Raw genomic sequence first — 17,003 nt, 5'->3', positions numbered from 1 at the left:
TTAGGGGACAGATAGTGGGTCTGTGGAGAGCCCCACCCCCTCCGGGTTGTCCGTGGGTCTCATTGGTCAAATTGGGCAAAATAGTTGGTTGGGGGCAGATAGTGGGTTTGTGGACAGCCCCGCCCCCTCCGGGTTGTCCGTGGGTCTCATTAGTCAAATTGGGAAAAATAGTTGGTTAGGGGGCATATAGTGGGTCTGTGGACAGCCCCACCCCCTCTGGGTGGTCCGGGGGTCTAATTGGTCAACTTGGGCAAAATAGTGTGTTAGGGGACAGATAGTGGGTCTGTGGATGGTCTGACCCCACCCGGGTGGTCCGGTGGTATTTGGGGGTCAGTGGGGGGATTGAGTCCCATTTTGCCATTAAACGAACACAGTGCAACAAATTGACCTTGGGACCGCACCCATCAAATTGACCTTGGGTGCCCACCATCAATATGAGTGGCGAAGGCACCCATTCATTTAAGCCAAAGGTGGGACGTGAGGCCGCCACCCCGTGGGTCAAGGCCGAACTGCAGGGCAAATGCACATTCAGGAGGATTTCTTTAAATGCCCATGGCGGGGGTCCATGGGTTCCGAGACGCAGCTCCATATCACAGATCGTCCCCGTGGGGCCCCCAGAAGGAAAGGGCGCCGTCCCCCCATCCGCGAAAAATTCTGGGGAGCTGGCGCACAGCGTATATGAACCAGTGACCGCTTCCCCATTTCTTAATCGCTAGAAAGAGGTCAAGGACCAATAAAATGTTCATCACAGAAACAATTAGAAGTCTCTCAGTTCAAAACCTCTTGGAGGCAGAGATTACAATTGTACAGTATATGGTATGTCTAAGGACAGCACTACAAGGAAGAGCTGGAAGATACAAGGGAATCAAGTGAAATGAAAAGTTCTATTGCTAAATTGAACCCTGTCCAAGAAGACAGCAGGCAAGTTCAGTATATCGCAGATCTGTTTATCGAAGTGATGGATAGCAGAAAATTTACCCCTGATGCAAGAAAGAACTAAAGAGACAAGGACAAGAAACTTCACTCCTTCGCAACCTAGTGTTGATAGCGGATGACAATTCACCAAGGAACTCCTGGTTAATAGGATGTATTGTGAAGGCCTTGCCAGATGTCCAAGGTCTGGTAAGGAATGTTTTGGTAAAAGCCAAAATGAACATTCATCAAAGACCTATTAACAAGCTTTGTTTGTTGCTGGAGGCAACAGATATACAGGACAAAAGGTAATAGCTTAGCCTTTACTTTAATGTTTTCCTGACTCCCTAGGTAACAAATGAACTCTTATCAACTCTTTTGACTGATTAGTTGAGACTTTTGGACTTTAAATATTTGAAATACGAACTTACAAAATATAGGCTTGCTATAATTAAACCACACAGGCTTTACTTTGTTATGGTAATTGTAGTACCCACAATTAGGGGGCGGATGTCACAGCCTGTGATTGATAACATTTTCTGTTTATAAATGTATAAATTCTTGATTGTTTATATAAATATAAGATGATTTATTAATATGATTTCTCATCATTTGTTTTGATCATTGCTGCAGTTCCTGCTCCACCTGGTGTGCACAGTTGGCATTGCACTCCATTCAGACACTGAGCCTTGCACATCACAACATAATTAGGTTAAAAATAAGCTGCAGTTGTAGGCAAGTTTTGTAGATGTTGGTAGTAGACACATAGTTTTCGACCACACACGCTTTAACTGTTTTATATTTTTGTATCGAGTTGGATTATGGACGTTTAATAACATGGTAAAGATCTGGAAAAGAAACTGAAACGAGTGTTGTGCATTGGAACAAGCTTTTAAAAAATACCAGTGCAGACCTGGCGTCCCAGGAAGAGTTTGTGATAAGACATGTCAGTTATCTGTATGCATGTCAATTATAACATAATTGAATCGGATACAAATAAACTGGAAATGCACATAGGACAATGTTAAATTCATATCACCCAGACTCAAATGTGACAATTATAACACACTGTAATAAATAAAACAATATCAATAAACAGTACACATTTAATGTGTGTTCTGTACACTGTTAGTAAATAACACATTATAAAGTTATGAAGCACTGGCTTTATTCACGCCTCCAGACTAAAACATAAACATATGAGTAATATTTACATGGTTGATATGAGAAATATTGTAGATTTTAAAATTAATAGTAAACTTATGAATAAATTAACTATACAAAAGAAACAGTTTTTAATGCATGACAACATAAGTAAAACACAACAGTAGTTAAACTCCAGGTATACTTGCATAATGTAGGTGTGTTCGCCTCGGTTAAAAGCAGCTCTTACAGTCATGGAATCATCACAGCCCTTTTGTAATATTGTGACCAAATCAGATCAGAAAACAACATGAAAAAATGTGTAACTTCTGAATGAGAGATGTTTATGGTGATGTAGCAGTAGGCGCGTGTACTCGGTCACACATCAGACTCACCGGCGTATGGCGATAAATCATGGATAAAATATTTTTGAATGTCTGCGAAAGTCAAATTTGCCAATTTTTATGCTGACTTCAGTTCTGTATACACTTTTACCGGGACTTGGTAATAAACAAAAATCTAACTATTTGATGTTTTTCTTGGTATTGTTTTATGGGTGTTGCCATTTTGCAATTATCGACATATGTCGATAACCGTGTTCGCTTGGCCAATAAACAGAAGTGTTAACTTTCCATTGTTTTTGTTTTACTTATGAAATTTTGTGTACCGGCAGCCCTTTCTGGACTTCCTTAAGAATGTTATTTCTGTGTAAAGTCCTTCCTGTAACAATCTTTTAAGTTTTTTTCTGAAATCTCTTGTCTGTATGCATATGACAGCCCATTTCCTTTTTTTCTTTTGTTTGTGTGTGTGCTATGTAATTTCCTAATTCATAACCTTATCGCAATCATTTGTTATTGTTTGATTTGTATGTAATTTTAAATTTAAATGAAAACATTAACATTAAGAAATGTTTTGTACATGCTGTTGTTAAATTGTATAATTTATACTGCCATTTATGTTGGCCATTAACCAACCTGCTCTCCAGCTTTTTAGCATTGGCCATTGAAAAATCCATATCGATCGACCACTAACTGTGACTACTTGGGCTTTTTTTTTTTTAGATGTCTATATAGAGTACTTGATGAGATGAAACTTTTCTCACATGAAGAGCAGTGGTATGGTTTCTCTCCAGTATGAGTTCTCTCGTGTGTTTTCAAGTGTTCCGACTGAGTGAAACTCTTTCCACAGTGTGAGCACTTGAAAGGTTTCTCTCCAGTATGAATTCTCTCATGTGTTTTCAGGTTTTCTGACTTAGTGAAACTCTTTCCACAGTGTGAGCACTTGTAAGGTTTTTCTCCAGTATGAATTCTCTCGTGTGTTTTCAGGCAATGTGAATGAGTGAAACTCTTTTTACAGTGTGAGCACTTGTATGGTTTTTCTCCAGTATGAATTCTTTGGTGCAGTTTCAATATGCTGGCTGTAATAAAGGTCTTTCCACATTCAAAGCACAAATGAGGCCCCACACTGGTATGTATTTTCTGGTGCTGCTTAAAATAGGACACGCGTGCAAAACTCTTTCCACAAAAAGAACACTTGTAAGGCTTTTCATTTGTGTGAGTATTCAAATGTTGTTTTAGGTAATGTGCTAGAACAAATGTTTTACCACACTTATCACATTCAAATGGCTTTTCTCCAGAGTGACAGCGAAGATGATTCTTGAGATCAGTTGCATATGCAAAACTTTTCCCACACTGATGGCACGTGTAAGGTTTCTCTCCAGTGTGAACTCTCATGTGGTTATTAAGTTCGCTTTTACATGTGAAACTCTTTCCACACTGAGAGCAGGTGAAAGATTTCTTGGCTGTTCTTCTTTTATGCTTTTTTGAAGATAAATTCTTTTCAGTCTTTGAGCAACTCAAAGATTTTTCTTCAGTTATAAAATCATGCTGTTTCTCCTCCACTTGCTTCAGCTCTTCACGTTCCTCTCGCACTTCCAACAGCTCTACAATAAACACAATAAGTTCACAAAATCAATTAAAGAGGTACAAATTAAATCATCAAATTTAACCCATATTTATTGGCAGAACACAAAAACGTCCAATATTTATTTGAGATTTTTGCAATGCAAAAGATTTCAGGGCTCCATACTCAATCCAGTTCTGAAACAAGAAAAGGAAGACTGATAACCCATTAATCGGAGGTTTAATAAACAGAATATATAGTTGTGAACACATGCAAGTTTGCATTTTCCTTTTGTCTCATCAGTGTTCACACACCTTTCATACTTCATACAAATATAGGAGCTACATTTATTTTTATTTAGTACTGCCCTTCTGAATCTACATAAGCAAATATTTACATAAAAGTATAGTATGCATATAGCAATGTGTTGTCTTCTTGAACATCAATGAATGTTTGCACCTTGTGTAATAGTTGTGTAAGAGTCCCTCAATGGTCCTAAGTATCAAAAGCTGGATCTCATATGTATATATAAAGGGGTGAGAGACTTTTAATTATAAAGAAGCCCGAAATACACAAGGAACTTCTGTTTTGAAATGTCTGTGCTCCCAGTTGTGAACACACTGACGGATGATTCACTGAGAAACTGAATCTGATTCAAACTGCTAACCTGAGCTCCTGAGTTCACACACTCAGTTCTTTTCAGGTGATTCATGAAAAAGACCCTGTTCAAAAGAGTCAGTTGGTCACGACTTTCTCCCGCTGGGTTTGTTGTTGCGAGTGGTGCAGCGAGCTCATCAGAAACAGAGCGGGTGAAAAGTGGCACGAGAGGGGTAGCTCAGCGGTAAGGATGCTGGCTAGCACCCCTGGAGTTCGCTAGTTCGAATCCCAGGGCGTTTTTTGATTGCCATTTGTTTATCCAAGAAAGTGGGTGTTACTCTTTATCTGTCAGTGAAAACTGACTCAGATGGGAAGCAGAGAATGCTGGGGTCTCTCTTTGGCCAGGTCTCCTAAGCAACCAAATTGGCCCGGTTGCTAGGGAGGGTAGAGTCACACGGGGTAACCTCCTCATGATCATGATAATGTGGTTCGCTCTCGGTGGGGCGCATGGTGAGTTACGCGTGGATGCCACGGTGGATGCCGTGAAGCCTCCACATGCCCTATATCTCCACGGTAATGCGATCAACAAGCCACGTGATAAAATGCGCGGGTTGACGGTCTCAGACACGGAGGCAGCTGAGATTCGTCCTCCGCCACCCAGATTGAGGCGAGTCACTACGCCACCACGAGGACTTAAGAGTGCATTGGGAATTGGGCATTCCAAATTGGGAGAAAAAGGGGAGAAAAAAAAAGTGGTGTAAGACACACTGGTTGTGCGTGCTCTAAAGATGTATTCAATAACTCACAAGATGATATCTGATGAAACCGCATGTGAACGCACACAACCCAACTGTCGCCAGTGGCGACTTGATTTTAAATTATTGTTGCAATCAATTATTTTTGGTCGCATTTATTTTTAGTTGCAGTCTGGAGCCCTGAATATACAGTATATTTATACCATAGATTCTGACTGATAACTTAATTTCATTATTTTAGTCATTTAGATTAAATGTCACAGTAAGGGGTGGACCATATGACCAAAATCTTATAATCACCATACCAATGTATGTCACCACATTAAAAAAAATAAAAATAAAAAAAAAAGATATATTAAAACTACACTGTGGAACTTTTGGCCCTCTAGCGGATGAAGCATAAAAAATAAGTTATGCACATAACTATGGATCTATGAGCCCGAACGATGTCTGTCACCCTGGTCTTTACCCTGAATGATATCATTCTACTGCCTATCCTTGAGACCTAATAACAAAGTCAGGTGACTGACCTAAGGGTTGGCTTACCATATATAAAACATCCAGGTGAGCCAACATCTTCCTCTTGACTGGAATGCCTCAGCTCGTTCCGAGTGACAAGAGATGGTGACGGTCATCGTTCGGTCTCATAGATCCATAGTTATATGCATGACTTCCATTACCACGGTCTTTACCCTGGATGACTAGTATCATCAGAGTCACAAGGAATAGAACCCTCACCACACTGTTTAGTAGCAGCCAATAAAACAGTGGACCCAAAAGAGGCAGAATTTGCTTCGTTAACCCTGTAAAATTTTGTAAAAGTACAGGGTGTGCTCCAAGATGCAGCTGAGCAGATATCTGAAAGTGCCACTCCTTTAAGTGCTGCCTAAGATGTGGCCATACTCCTGGTAGAATGAGCAACCAGGTTACAAGGTACTGGTGTATTCTGACTAGAATACGCATGAGCAGTTGTGTCCACTATACAGTGAGATAAACACTGTTTAGATACTGGCTGACCAAGACTCTTTTTAACAAAACACACAAATAACTGTGTGTGAAAGTCATAAAGACTGAGTGCACTCCATGCAAGTACATAGTGCCCTGATGGGGTACACAGTGGAAGTATCCAGTCCTGTACCCAAATAAAGCAGGTCAGGCAGAAAAGCCTCCAGTTCAATAACCTGATTAACTGTACCTGGTTTCATCACTTTTGGTTAAAAGGCTGGAATTGGGCCAAAGAGAGACCCCAGCATTCTCTGCTTCCCATCTGAGTCAGTTTTCACTGACAGATAAAGAGTGTAACATAATGGATAAACAAATGGCAATCAAAAAAACAGTTTTCCATGATAGCGACTTGAGGTCAGTCTGTTCCAGTGGTTCAAATGGACCTTTGGCTAGAAATTGCAAAACCACCATGAGATCCCAAGATGGTGATCTTAATACACTCCCAGGGCATAGACAGCATGCCACCTTGAGAAACTGAGACACCAAAAGGTGCTTTCCTACCCTCATACCATTCACCAAATCATGAAAGCATTTTAAACTTTAATTGTAGTAGCCTTTCTCCCTGAATCCAGGAGTGACTCAAGGAAGTGGAGATGCCAAAAAGGCTCGCCATTTGTTATAATAACAATCCCATGTAGAGGATGCCTTGGAGTTACCTATATTACTCAAAATTGCCTCATCTAAGTCCTGAGTGAGGGACTGAGAAGAGGCCATACCCAAAGTTGCAGCAAGAAGGTGCCAGGTTGTGTGTCAGCATGCCGTCGCTCCGTGTCCAAGTTATCAGTTTTTATAAAAAATGTTGTGATTGGTATGTGTTTGGTCGCCCATTAGGCTTCTTCCCCATTGGTCTATGACTGGTTGACTTTATTGGAGGAGTGTTTTCTTCGGCCTCAATTCATGCCCTCTGTGCCGGAGGAGCTCAGTCGTTTGGCCGGATGCATGTACCTGAAGAATAAATGTCATAGGAAACGGGGTACACAAGCTGGAGCTCTTGTGAAATTAAAGAGGAATATGAGGGATGGCTCCACTGAGTTTGTGTTTTCTGAGGAGGATAGTGGTGGGATGGTGTGGACTTTGCTGTGCTCGTGTCTCCTGTATATCTTCCCAGTTCAAATGGTAATAACATCGCAGATTTTTCCATCAAGGATGCAGACTGGTAACAGAGGAGTTAATCATCGCAATCTTCGCTCCCTGGATGACTGTAAGATCAATTAATTTCCTGGCACTTCTCTACAATTTATTACTGACTCTATCTCCATGCAAATTGCATTGGTTAATGCAAGATCCCTGGTCATTGAGTCTTTTAACCTCTCTCAAAACATCTCTGGTCCCACACATGAGCATGGTAATACCCTTGATCTCCTTAGGTCTTCCGGTGACTAGTGTACTGTACATATTGTAGATACTGTGTTTTCTGACCATAAAACTATAACTTTTAATGCTACCTTTCCTGGGAAAGTTCACCCAAAACAACAGTCACCTGCTCTTTTATCCCATGTATTTACATCATCCAAGTGATTTTTAGCTGCTTTTATTTCCTCTGGGTTAACTGCTTCTATTGAGACTCCTTCTACTACAATGGGTCTTGAGGAATTGATTAATTTATTTGATTCTGTTTGCACTGATATCCTTGCTCTAATGGCTCCTTTTAAATAAAGGAGACAAAAAGTTAGGACACAGCCTTGGCTGAATAGAACTACATGTGTGCATAGACAGAAGTATAGAAGGGTTGAACGTAAGTGGTAGAAAGATAAACTGCAGGTTTCTTTTGACATTCTGAAAGATTGTTTATTTAAAGGAATAGTTCACCCAAAAATGAAAATTTGCTGATCCATCCAAGATGTATCGGAGTTTCTTTCTTCATCAAAACAGAATTTAAGGTTTTTAGGATTTCATTTCAGGCCTCCTCCTTTAAACAATGCAAGTGAATGTACTCCATTTTCTTGATGGTGCAAAATGCATATTTAGGGTGCATCAAAATAATCCACATGACTCCAGTCGACAAATAAAGTTCTTCTGAATTCAAACGATTATTTTTAGAAACAAAACAATACTTATATATTTTTAACTACAAATGTTTGCTTCCGTACATCTCTGTGACGCGCGCTCATGAGAGGGATGATGTAAGCTCATTGGTAAGGTCACACGTGGAGGCGGCAGGAAGCGCGTCGTTTACAAGAGAAGGAGCGCTGTACAAAAGTTTAATTGTCTTTGCTGTAGATTTGTATAATTGTATTGTTCAAAATGGTCGTTTGGTGTGTGTATCCTGGATGCTTCAACCTTCAGAAACCCCAAAGAAAATGCACGTCGGGAAAAATATAAATTTTTCATAGATTGCCTATACATGATCATGAGCGATTGAAGCTCCGGCTTATCGCGCTGAACCTGGATATCAGTGCACCCCTACATTCTCTCAAATATTAGAGGGTTAGCAGTGAACATTTTACACCTGAGGATTTCAGACCATCGAAAGAAACAAAGGGTCAATATCTGAATTCATCGGCTGTGCCCGTGCTGTTTTTCCAGTGAACTCAGGTATGTGTGAAAACGCTGTCATTGTCACACCTCCCTCGGGCTCTGCACCTCCCTCAGCACTCCGCTCCTCATCACCTGATTTATAATTCACCGCACCTGCACTCAATTCACTCTCTCATCACTGCCTGCATAAATAACTCACCATCACACCACTTCACTGTCAAGTCTCACACAAAGGACTCTAGTTTGACCATGCTGCTCTCACACAGTGTTTATTTACCTGTCTGTATTTGCTCTTGATCTTCATCAATATCTGTTTAGTGCTTACCCTGCTGTTCCGCCTTTTACCTCTTCTTCAGTTCTGTGGACATCAACCTTGTGAATCCCTCTTCAGTTTGTGAAGCTTCTCTTCTGTGTAATATCACCTGTACCATTGATCTCACTGTCTAAACCCTGTAAATCCTGTGAATCTCAGTAAACACTATCGCGCAACTACAACTTGTGTGGCTTAAATTCCTGACAGTCATATAGCTTATATATTTCTGCTAAAGAAAAAGCACAAGTAGATAATGCAACGGCATTGCTCTGAAATAAAGGATGGTTATTTATTGCAGTAATGGTTTTTTTATTATTATTATTTGGAAATTATTTTTTATTTTATATTGTTTTGAAATTGTTTTGGTTTGTGAACGGCACTTGGTCTGTGGTCTGTGCAAGTTTCTCTTGTAAACAATGACGCGCTTCCTGCCTCCTTCACACATGACCTTACCAACGAGCTTACATCATCCCTCTCATGAGCGCGTCACAAAGATGTACGGAAGTGAAAATTTGTAGTTAAAAATTATATAAGTATTGCTTTGTTTCTAAAAATAATCAATCGTGTGGATTATTTTGATGCACCCTAAGTATGCATTTTGGACCATCAAAAAATTTTTGTACATTCACTTGCATTGTTTAAAGGAGGAGGCCTGAAATGAAATCCTAAAAATCTTAAATTCTGATTTGATGAAGAAAGAAACTCAGATACATCTTGGATGGCCCGAGGGTGCGTAAATTATCAGCAAATTTTCATTTTTGGGTGAATTATTCCTTTAAGTATCAGAGGGCTGTAAGGTGGCAAGAACTCACTGTTTTTCTGAGATTATTTCTCAGAATGGTCATAACTCTAGAGTTTTGTTTAACAATATAAACCATCAGTTTCCTCCTTCCCAAACCCCTCTATGGACTTATGTGAAGAGTTTTTAAAGTTTTTTTATCAGTAAGGTTGTAGCATAAGATCTAGTATCTTACCATCAGTCTGTAGTATGCTTAGATAATTTTAGTTTTTTAAGTCTGTGTCCTTGTTGCACTTAAAAGATACCACTGCACACATGAAGTTTACTTCCTCTCCTGCTGATGTGGTCCCTTGTCATCTTTTTATAGTAGTAGTAGACATCATTGGTCCAAGCATCTTATCTATTATAAACAGTAGTCCATCAAATGGTATTGTCCCAGCCAGTTTCAAGCATGCGGTTGTCCAGCCCCTTATAATAAAATCTAGTTTAGACCCTCTGGACATGAGACATTTTGAGCCCATTTCTTAAATGTATTTTTTATTTTCTCCCCAATAAGGAATGCCCAATTCCCTATGCACTTTTAAGTCCTCGTGGTAGCGTAGGACGAATCTCAGTTGCCTCCGCATCTGAGACTGTCAATCCGCACATCTTATCATGTGGCTTGTTGAGTGCGTTACCGCGGAGACATAGCGTGTGTGGAGGCTTCACACTATTCTCCACGGCATCCACGCACAACTCACCACACGCCCCACCGAGAACGAACCACATTATAGCGACCATGAAGAGGTTACCCCATGGGACTCTACCCTCCCTAGCAACCAGGCCAATTTGGTTGCTTAGGAGACCTGGCTGGAGTCACTCAGCATGCCCTAGATTCCACCTCAAGATTCCAGGGGTGGTAGTCAGCATCTTTACTCGCTGAGCTACCCAGGCTTCCGTTTCTAAGCTTCCGTTTATATCAAAGATTTTGGAGAAGGTTGTGTACACACAGCTTTTCTTTTTAAGAACAATGTTTTTGACAGATTTCAATCAGGTTTTAGAGCTGTACACAGTACAGAGACAGCACTTCTTAAGGTTACAATACATTTAGTTAGGTTAGGAGTAGACTCTGGAAACTGTGTTGCTTTAATGTTATTGGATTTCAGTGTAGCTTTTGATCATGGGACCTTAATTGATTGTCTCGGGCAGTGGGTTGGCATTAGGGGCTTGTCCCTTGAGTGGTTTTCTTCCTATCTTCAGAATAAAACATTCTCAGTAAGGATTGGGAATTACTCTTCTTCACCTGCTCCCATTAATTACGGGGTCCCACAAGGCTCTATTCTGGGACCTGTTTTATTTTCATTATATATGCTCCCCTAATTTTTTTAAAACATGGTGTTTGTCATCATTTTTATGCAGACAATACACAAATGTACTTGCCTTTAAAGATTGGAGATCATCAGTCTGTTAAATCTTTTCATGACTGTTTAGTTGAGGTCAAGTGTTGATTGGCTCATAACTTTTTCCAGCATAACGAGGATAAGACAGAGCTCATCCTATTTGGCCATAATGGGTGTGGTAAGGATGTTACAGACAGCTTTGGATCACTGCATGGTAAGAAACAATCCCATGTAAAAATTTTGGTATCATTGTTGACTCAGAATTAAAATTAAGAATCAATTGACTTTATGAAAGACATCGCCTGCTGTGCGCATGTAAATATTTTGCAGCCATCCTTCTTAGTATCTATTCTCCGTTGATGTAAGTGTTTCTTGCATTCCTTGAATAGATCACGTTTCTCTCGTTGAATTCGCAAAATCTGGGAACAAGAAAATGCTGTGGTTCTTCCAAGAAAGCCTTCCTTTACTCCTTGCCTCACGTAACATGAGATCTTTATCGGATGATCTCAGAAATTTGGCCAGAATTGATCAGGGCCTGTCTCCCTCAGCGGATCTCTGAGCCGGAACCCTGTGAGCTCGCTCGATTTCCAGTTTATTGCCTGTTATGTCGAGTAGACTTTGAAAGAGCCCATCCAGAAATTTCACCATATCTCGACCTTCTATGTCTTCAGAAATTCCAACAATTTGGACGTTATTTCACTGGCTACGATTCTCTAAGTCTTCCAACTTTTCCCAGAGACACTCCATATCTACTTTGGTTGCTAGTGGGTTAGCAGCTAATTCCCTCTCCAATGTCTCCAGATAATCAATCCGTTTCTTGACCTCTGCCACTCTTGTAACCATATCAGTGAATTTTGTCTCCATGGCAGCGATCGATCAACGTTTTACAGCAAGATCCTCCAAGTCAGCAACAACCTTCACCAGCATTGCCGACATGTTCAGCAATTCATCCCGAATCTCTTTCACCTCACCGGCCAAATTGACTCCCTGGTCCGCGGCCTTGTCAGGGGTATCAGCTTGAGCACATAAGTGTCTTTTAATGTCTCCAGAGCCCGAGGATTTTGAATTCTTTGACATATTGTCTTCCTAGAACAGTTATGGATCAGGGTGTATCGAATGTATGACATGGAAAGTAGTAAAACTAGTAAAGTGCGCAGAGCTCGCCGTTCACACGTCCATCCCTCGCATGGCATCACGTGACCTGAATGCAAGATTAATGTAATTGAGTCTGCTGAAAACTGTTTAAACCCTGTCAATGTTTCTTAAATTCTCTCTGTCTCATGTGAAGCCCCGCCCACTGATAGATAAGCCCACGTTGCGCACTCGGATATTTACATAATCACAATATACACGATATAGCAAAATCTCTATCGAATGGCCTTTTGCATTGTCACCATGTTAAATATCACCATATCGCCCAGCCCTAGTCACAGAATGAAAGTCATACATGTTTAGAGTAACATGAGGGTCAGTACATGCACCTTTGTAAAATACAACTGAGCACTAAAATTAAAATAAAAACAGCAGGGAACTTTTTAGTTTGACTTTTGAGTGATAAAACTGTCTTTCTTGTATCAGACTCTGACATAATAATCGATTGCCATGAAAATGTAACAACATTAAAGGAAGAAACATACCTGCAGGAATAAAATCATCATCATCCTCATCACTCTGTTGTTCCTCTGTTGTGTTTTCTTCTTTTATCTCCTCCTGCTTCACTTCAATCTTCACTGGTGTCTGCAGCGTCTGCTGTTCATCATCATCATCTTCATCTCTCTGTTGTTCCTCTGTTGTGTTTTCTTCTTTTATCTCCTCCTGCTTCACTTCAATCTTCACTGGTGTCTGCAGCATCTGCTGTTCTCCAGTGTGAATCACATCCACCTGCTCTCTCATGATGAACATCTGAACACAAAAAAATCATCATTATAATGGACTGACATTCATCAAACTCAAAATCATTATTATATGATAACGTTCTTTAAAGGTGCAATATGTAAAATTTTTCATGTAATATTCACCTTTTTTTTGCCAATGTGTGAACGGCTTGTAACGCAACTTAAAAAATGAGCCATTCCCGGACTTCCTAGATTGCCTATTAAAGCCTGTAGACTGATTTTTAATGCGAAGGGAGTGGGTCGCTTTTGCTGGGAAAATCCAAAGGATGTGACATTTATGTGTGCTCACAAGAGCTTTGCCTCAGTGCTTCTCTTCCGCTATTCAACAGTGACAACTGTCTGCAACACTAGGTAACGTTATCTTAGAGATGGAATCCAGCAAACGTCCGGCTCCCAGCACAACACCGACTCCTACACAAACTCAGAGTAAGCCAAAAAAAAAAAAACAAACAAAGAAAAACATTTATCTACTGAATCCCGTCTGGCTAAGCGGGAACGTGATCGTGGTCGAGCGAAAAATAGAGTGAACATTGGCAGGGTATTTGATTCCTGGAGGGACCTTCGTTCGGTTTTAGGGATCAAAACCGACCCTGAATTAGTGTTCTTCTTATTGGACAGGTAAGCTTACAGAACTGCAAAGCATGTGAAATATAGTGCCATAAGGATTGATCTGTGTAATTTTAGCTAACTTGATCTTGCCTGCTAACGCTGATGAATTGCAAGCTACCTTGCTTCGTATCTTTCAAATAATTTCAATGATCTTCTCTTTATACTAAAAGTCAGGTTAATGTCAATGTTAATCTGTAATTATTCAGCAAGGTAAACTACAATAACACATGAAATGAATGCTAGACAATGTTCAAGATAATGCAAAAAGACCCATTCATTAGAGTAACTTAATTTGGTTATACAGATAATATATACATTCTCTTATTATAAAACAATAGCGCTGCAATATATCAAAATGACAATTGTGATGGAATCACATCAATACTGAATTGTGTCAACATATTTATAATGTACAGTCTATTTTATAAACAGCTACTGTCATCATACGCCAAATTTAGCTAACAGCTATTGATAAAGCTGGCTAGCTAGCTAACGCCGACATAGGCTATCGTATAAATGCAGTCAATGTATCACGCAAAGAAATGTCATTACTTCAAACTACTCTCTCTCATAGTCAGACCTATATCCACACTTTGTTTGAGCCCTGTTCCAGCACTGGAGAGTCAAATATAATATGCAGTCTCAAAGTTTGTAGTAAAACAATCATAACTGTGTAATTTTAATTATACAAAAATGTATTTTCGTAACAGCAACATCGGCAGTATGTTAATGTTTACATTTCAAGTACCACCTCACCTGCAGATAACAAAGTTTGACGTTTGATCCTTGGCCAAACATTATTTTTAGTTTAATGAAACATTGTTATATAAACAAAACATTTTTTTATTTTTCAAGAAAATCCCAATTACTTGACTAAATTAATGAATCAGTCTATATCAGCATAAAACACATTTACCCACAAAACACATTTTGTTACATTGTGTATTTGCAAAATATAAAGGAACATACATGAATGTAAGGAATCTTAAGAGTACACGTCTTCATACTGCTGCACTCGATGTAAAATAGCAAACAAACTATAGCAAGTTTAACTATTCTTACTTAAAGTTATAAACTTAACATATTAAAATAAATATTACACTTGGACTATATTTTAAATATCAGTGCAATTAACATTTCTTAAAAAGGAAAGTTTTTTACTCTTGCATTATTCAGCTTTTCACAACACTGAGTGATATTTGCACACATCTAATTCAAGTGAACCTGCTGTCTAGTACAGGAGTTTTCAAACTTGGGTCCCGGGACTGTCAGGGGGTGCTAGGGGGTCTGCCAAATATTTCATAGAAAAAAATTAAAATCAACAAATTTTGACATTATTTGCACTATTACCATTTCATTCTGGAATTTGTAGAATTATGATAATTTTATTGTATTGACAGCCATAGTAATAAACAAAAACAGATTGGCAAATAGTTTAATTTATTATGAAAAAAAAAAAAACGTATTTGTAAAAATAAGGGCTGTAATTCACTATTCTCTGTAAAGCAGCTTTGAAATGATATTTATTGTTTTATTGTATACTTTAAATAGCGCTTTTCATAATAAATAAAGATATTTAAAATAAATTAATTTTGTATTATATAATTTAAATTATACTGAATTTAAATGTTTCTCTTCCGGGTTTATATATTGAACATTACACCAGAATAAGAAAGATACACTGCCTGGCCAATTGAGTTGCTTCAATTGTTAAGGTCTTGGTTCAGCAATGTTATGCGGCAATAAAATTAAGTCAGCTGATTCCATCAATGGATTTTTCCTTCCCTGACGGCACAGGCATTTTCCAGGATGGCAATGCCAAGATTCATCTGGCTCAAATTGTGAAAGATTGGTTGAGGGAGCATGAGGAATCATTTGATATAATCATTTCACACATGAACTGGCCACCACAGAGTCCTGACCTTAACCCCATTGAAAGTATTTGGGATGTGCTGGAGAAGACTTTACAAAGTGGTTCAACTCTTCTGTCATCAATACAAGATCTCGGCCAAAAATTAAAGCAAATCTGGATGGAAATAAATAATGTGACGTTGCTTAAGTTTGTCAAAACAATGCCACGACGAATGCACCCCATAATCACAGCTAAAGGCGGTCCAAAGAAATATTAGATTATGCAACTTTTTGTTTTGGCCAGACAGTGTACATAGTCAACTTAATAAGTAGCCGTAATATTTTCCAGATAATATTTTAATTTCTTTTGGCATAAGTACAATGGCAATATAAAGGCCAATTATTTAATTTTACAAACAAGAAGTCTTTATAAATATAATATTTACTACTTTTCTCACACAGGATGTCCCTCGCAAGGGGATCGTCATATTTGGGGGTCCTTGGCTTAAAGTTTGAAAACATCTGCTCTAGTTCTTTCAAAAATCTTTCAAACATTTCTAAAATCCAAATATGCATATAAACCGTTTAAAAACTGAATATCTTTATATCGCCTGTAGGATGGGCCAGTACTTGCGCAGCAGATTACCCAGTGGCCCAACGGGAAAAGCCCGGTGCTCCCGATGGCCAGTCCGCCCTGAGTTAACAACACGGAGACTGATATAAAAGGCAGCAGTAATATTCCCAGTATGATTGTCCACAGTGTGATTGTAGCACAGCTTTGTCCATTATGCAAGTATACACCGGCTTAAGACCATAACTTGCCTCGGCGTGCACATGTTGATGAACGGTCTCCTTTTCTTTTTAAAAAGCGTTAGTTATATGACAGTTATGGGTGCTTCATTTCAAATAATGGAGAGGCTATATATGAGAGAATCAAACATCCTCCTTTTGCCATGTTGATTCAAATAGATTGCTAATTATTGCATTGTTGTGTGACGTGTTTTAAGTGTACTGCATCTATAGCCAACATTTGGCAAGTGGTCTATTTGACAAACTTTGCTAGTTGAATTGTAATGATATATTTCCTATTGCTGCGCTGTTCTGCGTGTACCGCTAGAGGGCGCGTCTCTATCTGCAGGGGTTAATGAATATACACACAAACTGTTTGATATACATATAAGGGTTTTTTTGTGACAAAAGGTGTAGCGCATCAAAAAGTTTACTGATATAGCTGATGGAAACGCAAATTATCGCTAAAATGTCGACATAATATTTGTACTCTAACACAATGTCGCAAAAAACTGCTTTGGAAACACATTTTATCCAGAAAATTAGCATTAACACAAAAATATAGTGTCACGTGACAGAATTTACCTCAACTGTTAGCCTGTGTTAATCATGATGACAAGGTTTACATCCTTATAA

At 39.1% G+C, this 17,003-nt stretch overlaps 2 protein-coding genes across 6 annotated transcripts in view; one reads left to right on the top strand and one right to left on the bottom strand.

Moving 5' to 3' along the window:
- LOC127418556 (zinc finger protein 271-like) overlaps positions 1-17,003 on the top strand; it is a 270,645-nt gene that overhangs the window by 60,861 nt on the left and 192,781 nt on the right. The window lies entirely within an intron of this gene.
- LOC127418621 (zinc finger protein 501-like) overlaps positions 2,042-17,003 on the bottom strand; it is a 315,184-nt gene continuing 300,222 nt past the window's right edge. For 3 of the 5 annotated variants that reach the window (XM_051659267.1, XM_051659265.1, XM_051659266.1), the window contains exons 2-3: positions 12,861-13,125; positions 2,042-3,997 (exon numbers count right to left, since the gene is read on the bottom strand). In XM_051659267.1, the coding sequence (XP_051515227.1) occupies positions 3,093-3,997; positions 12,861-13,125 (1,170 nt within the window). In that variant the 3' untranslated portion in view covers positions 2,042-3,092. Of the gene's footprint in view, positions 3,998-12,860; positions 13,126-13,241; positions 14,426-17,003 lie in introns of those variants that run through there. The other 2 variants (XM_051659268.1, XM_051659264.1) reach the window with 2 other exon arrangements.

This window comes from Myxocyprinus asiaticus, chromosome 28, assembly GCF_019703515.2.
Source record: "Myxocyprinus asiaticus isolate MX2 ecotype Aquarium Trade chromosome 28, UBuf_Myxa_2, whole genome shotgun sequence".
NCBI lineage: Eukaryota > Metazoa > Chordata > Actinopteri > Cypriniformes > Catostomidae > Myxocyprinus > Myxocyprinus asiaticus.
Note: the sequence above shows the minus strand (reverse complement) of the source record. Positions and strands in the feature narration are given on the sequence as shown.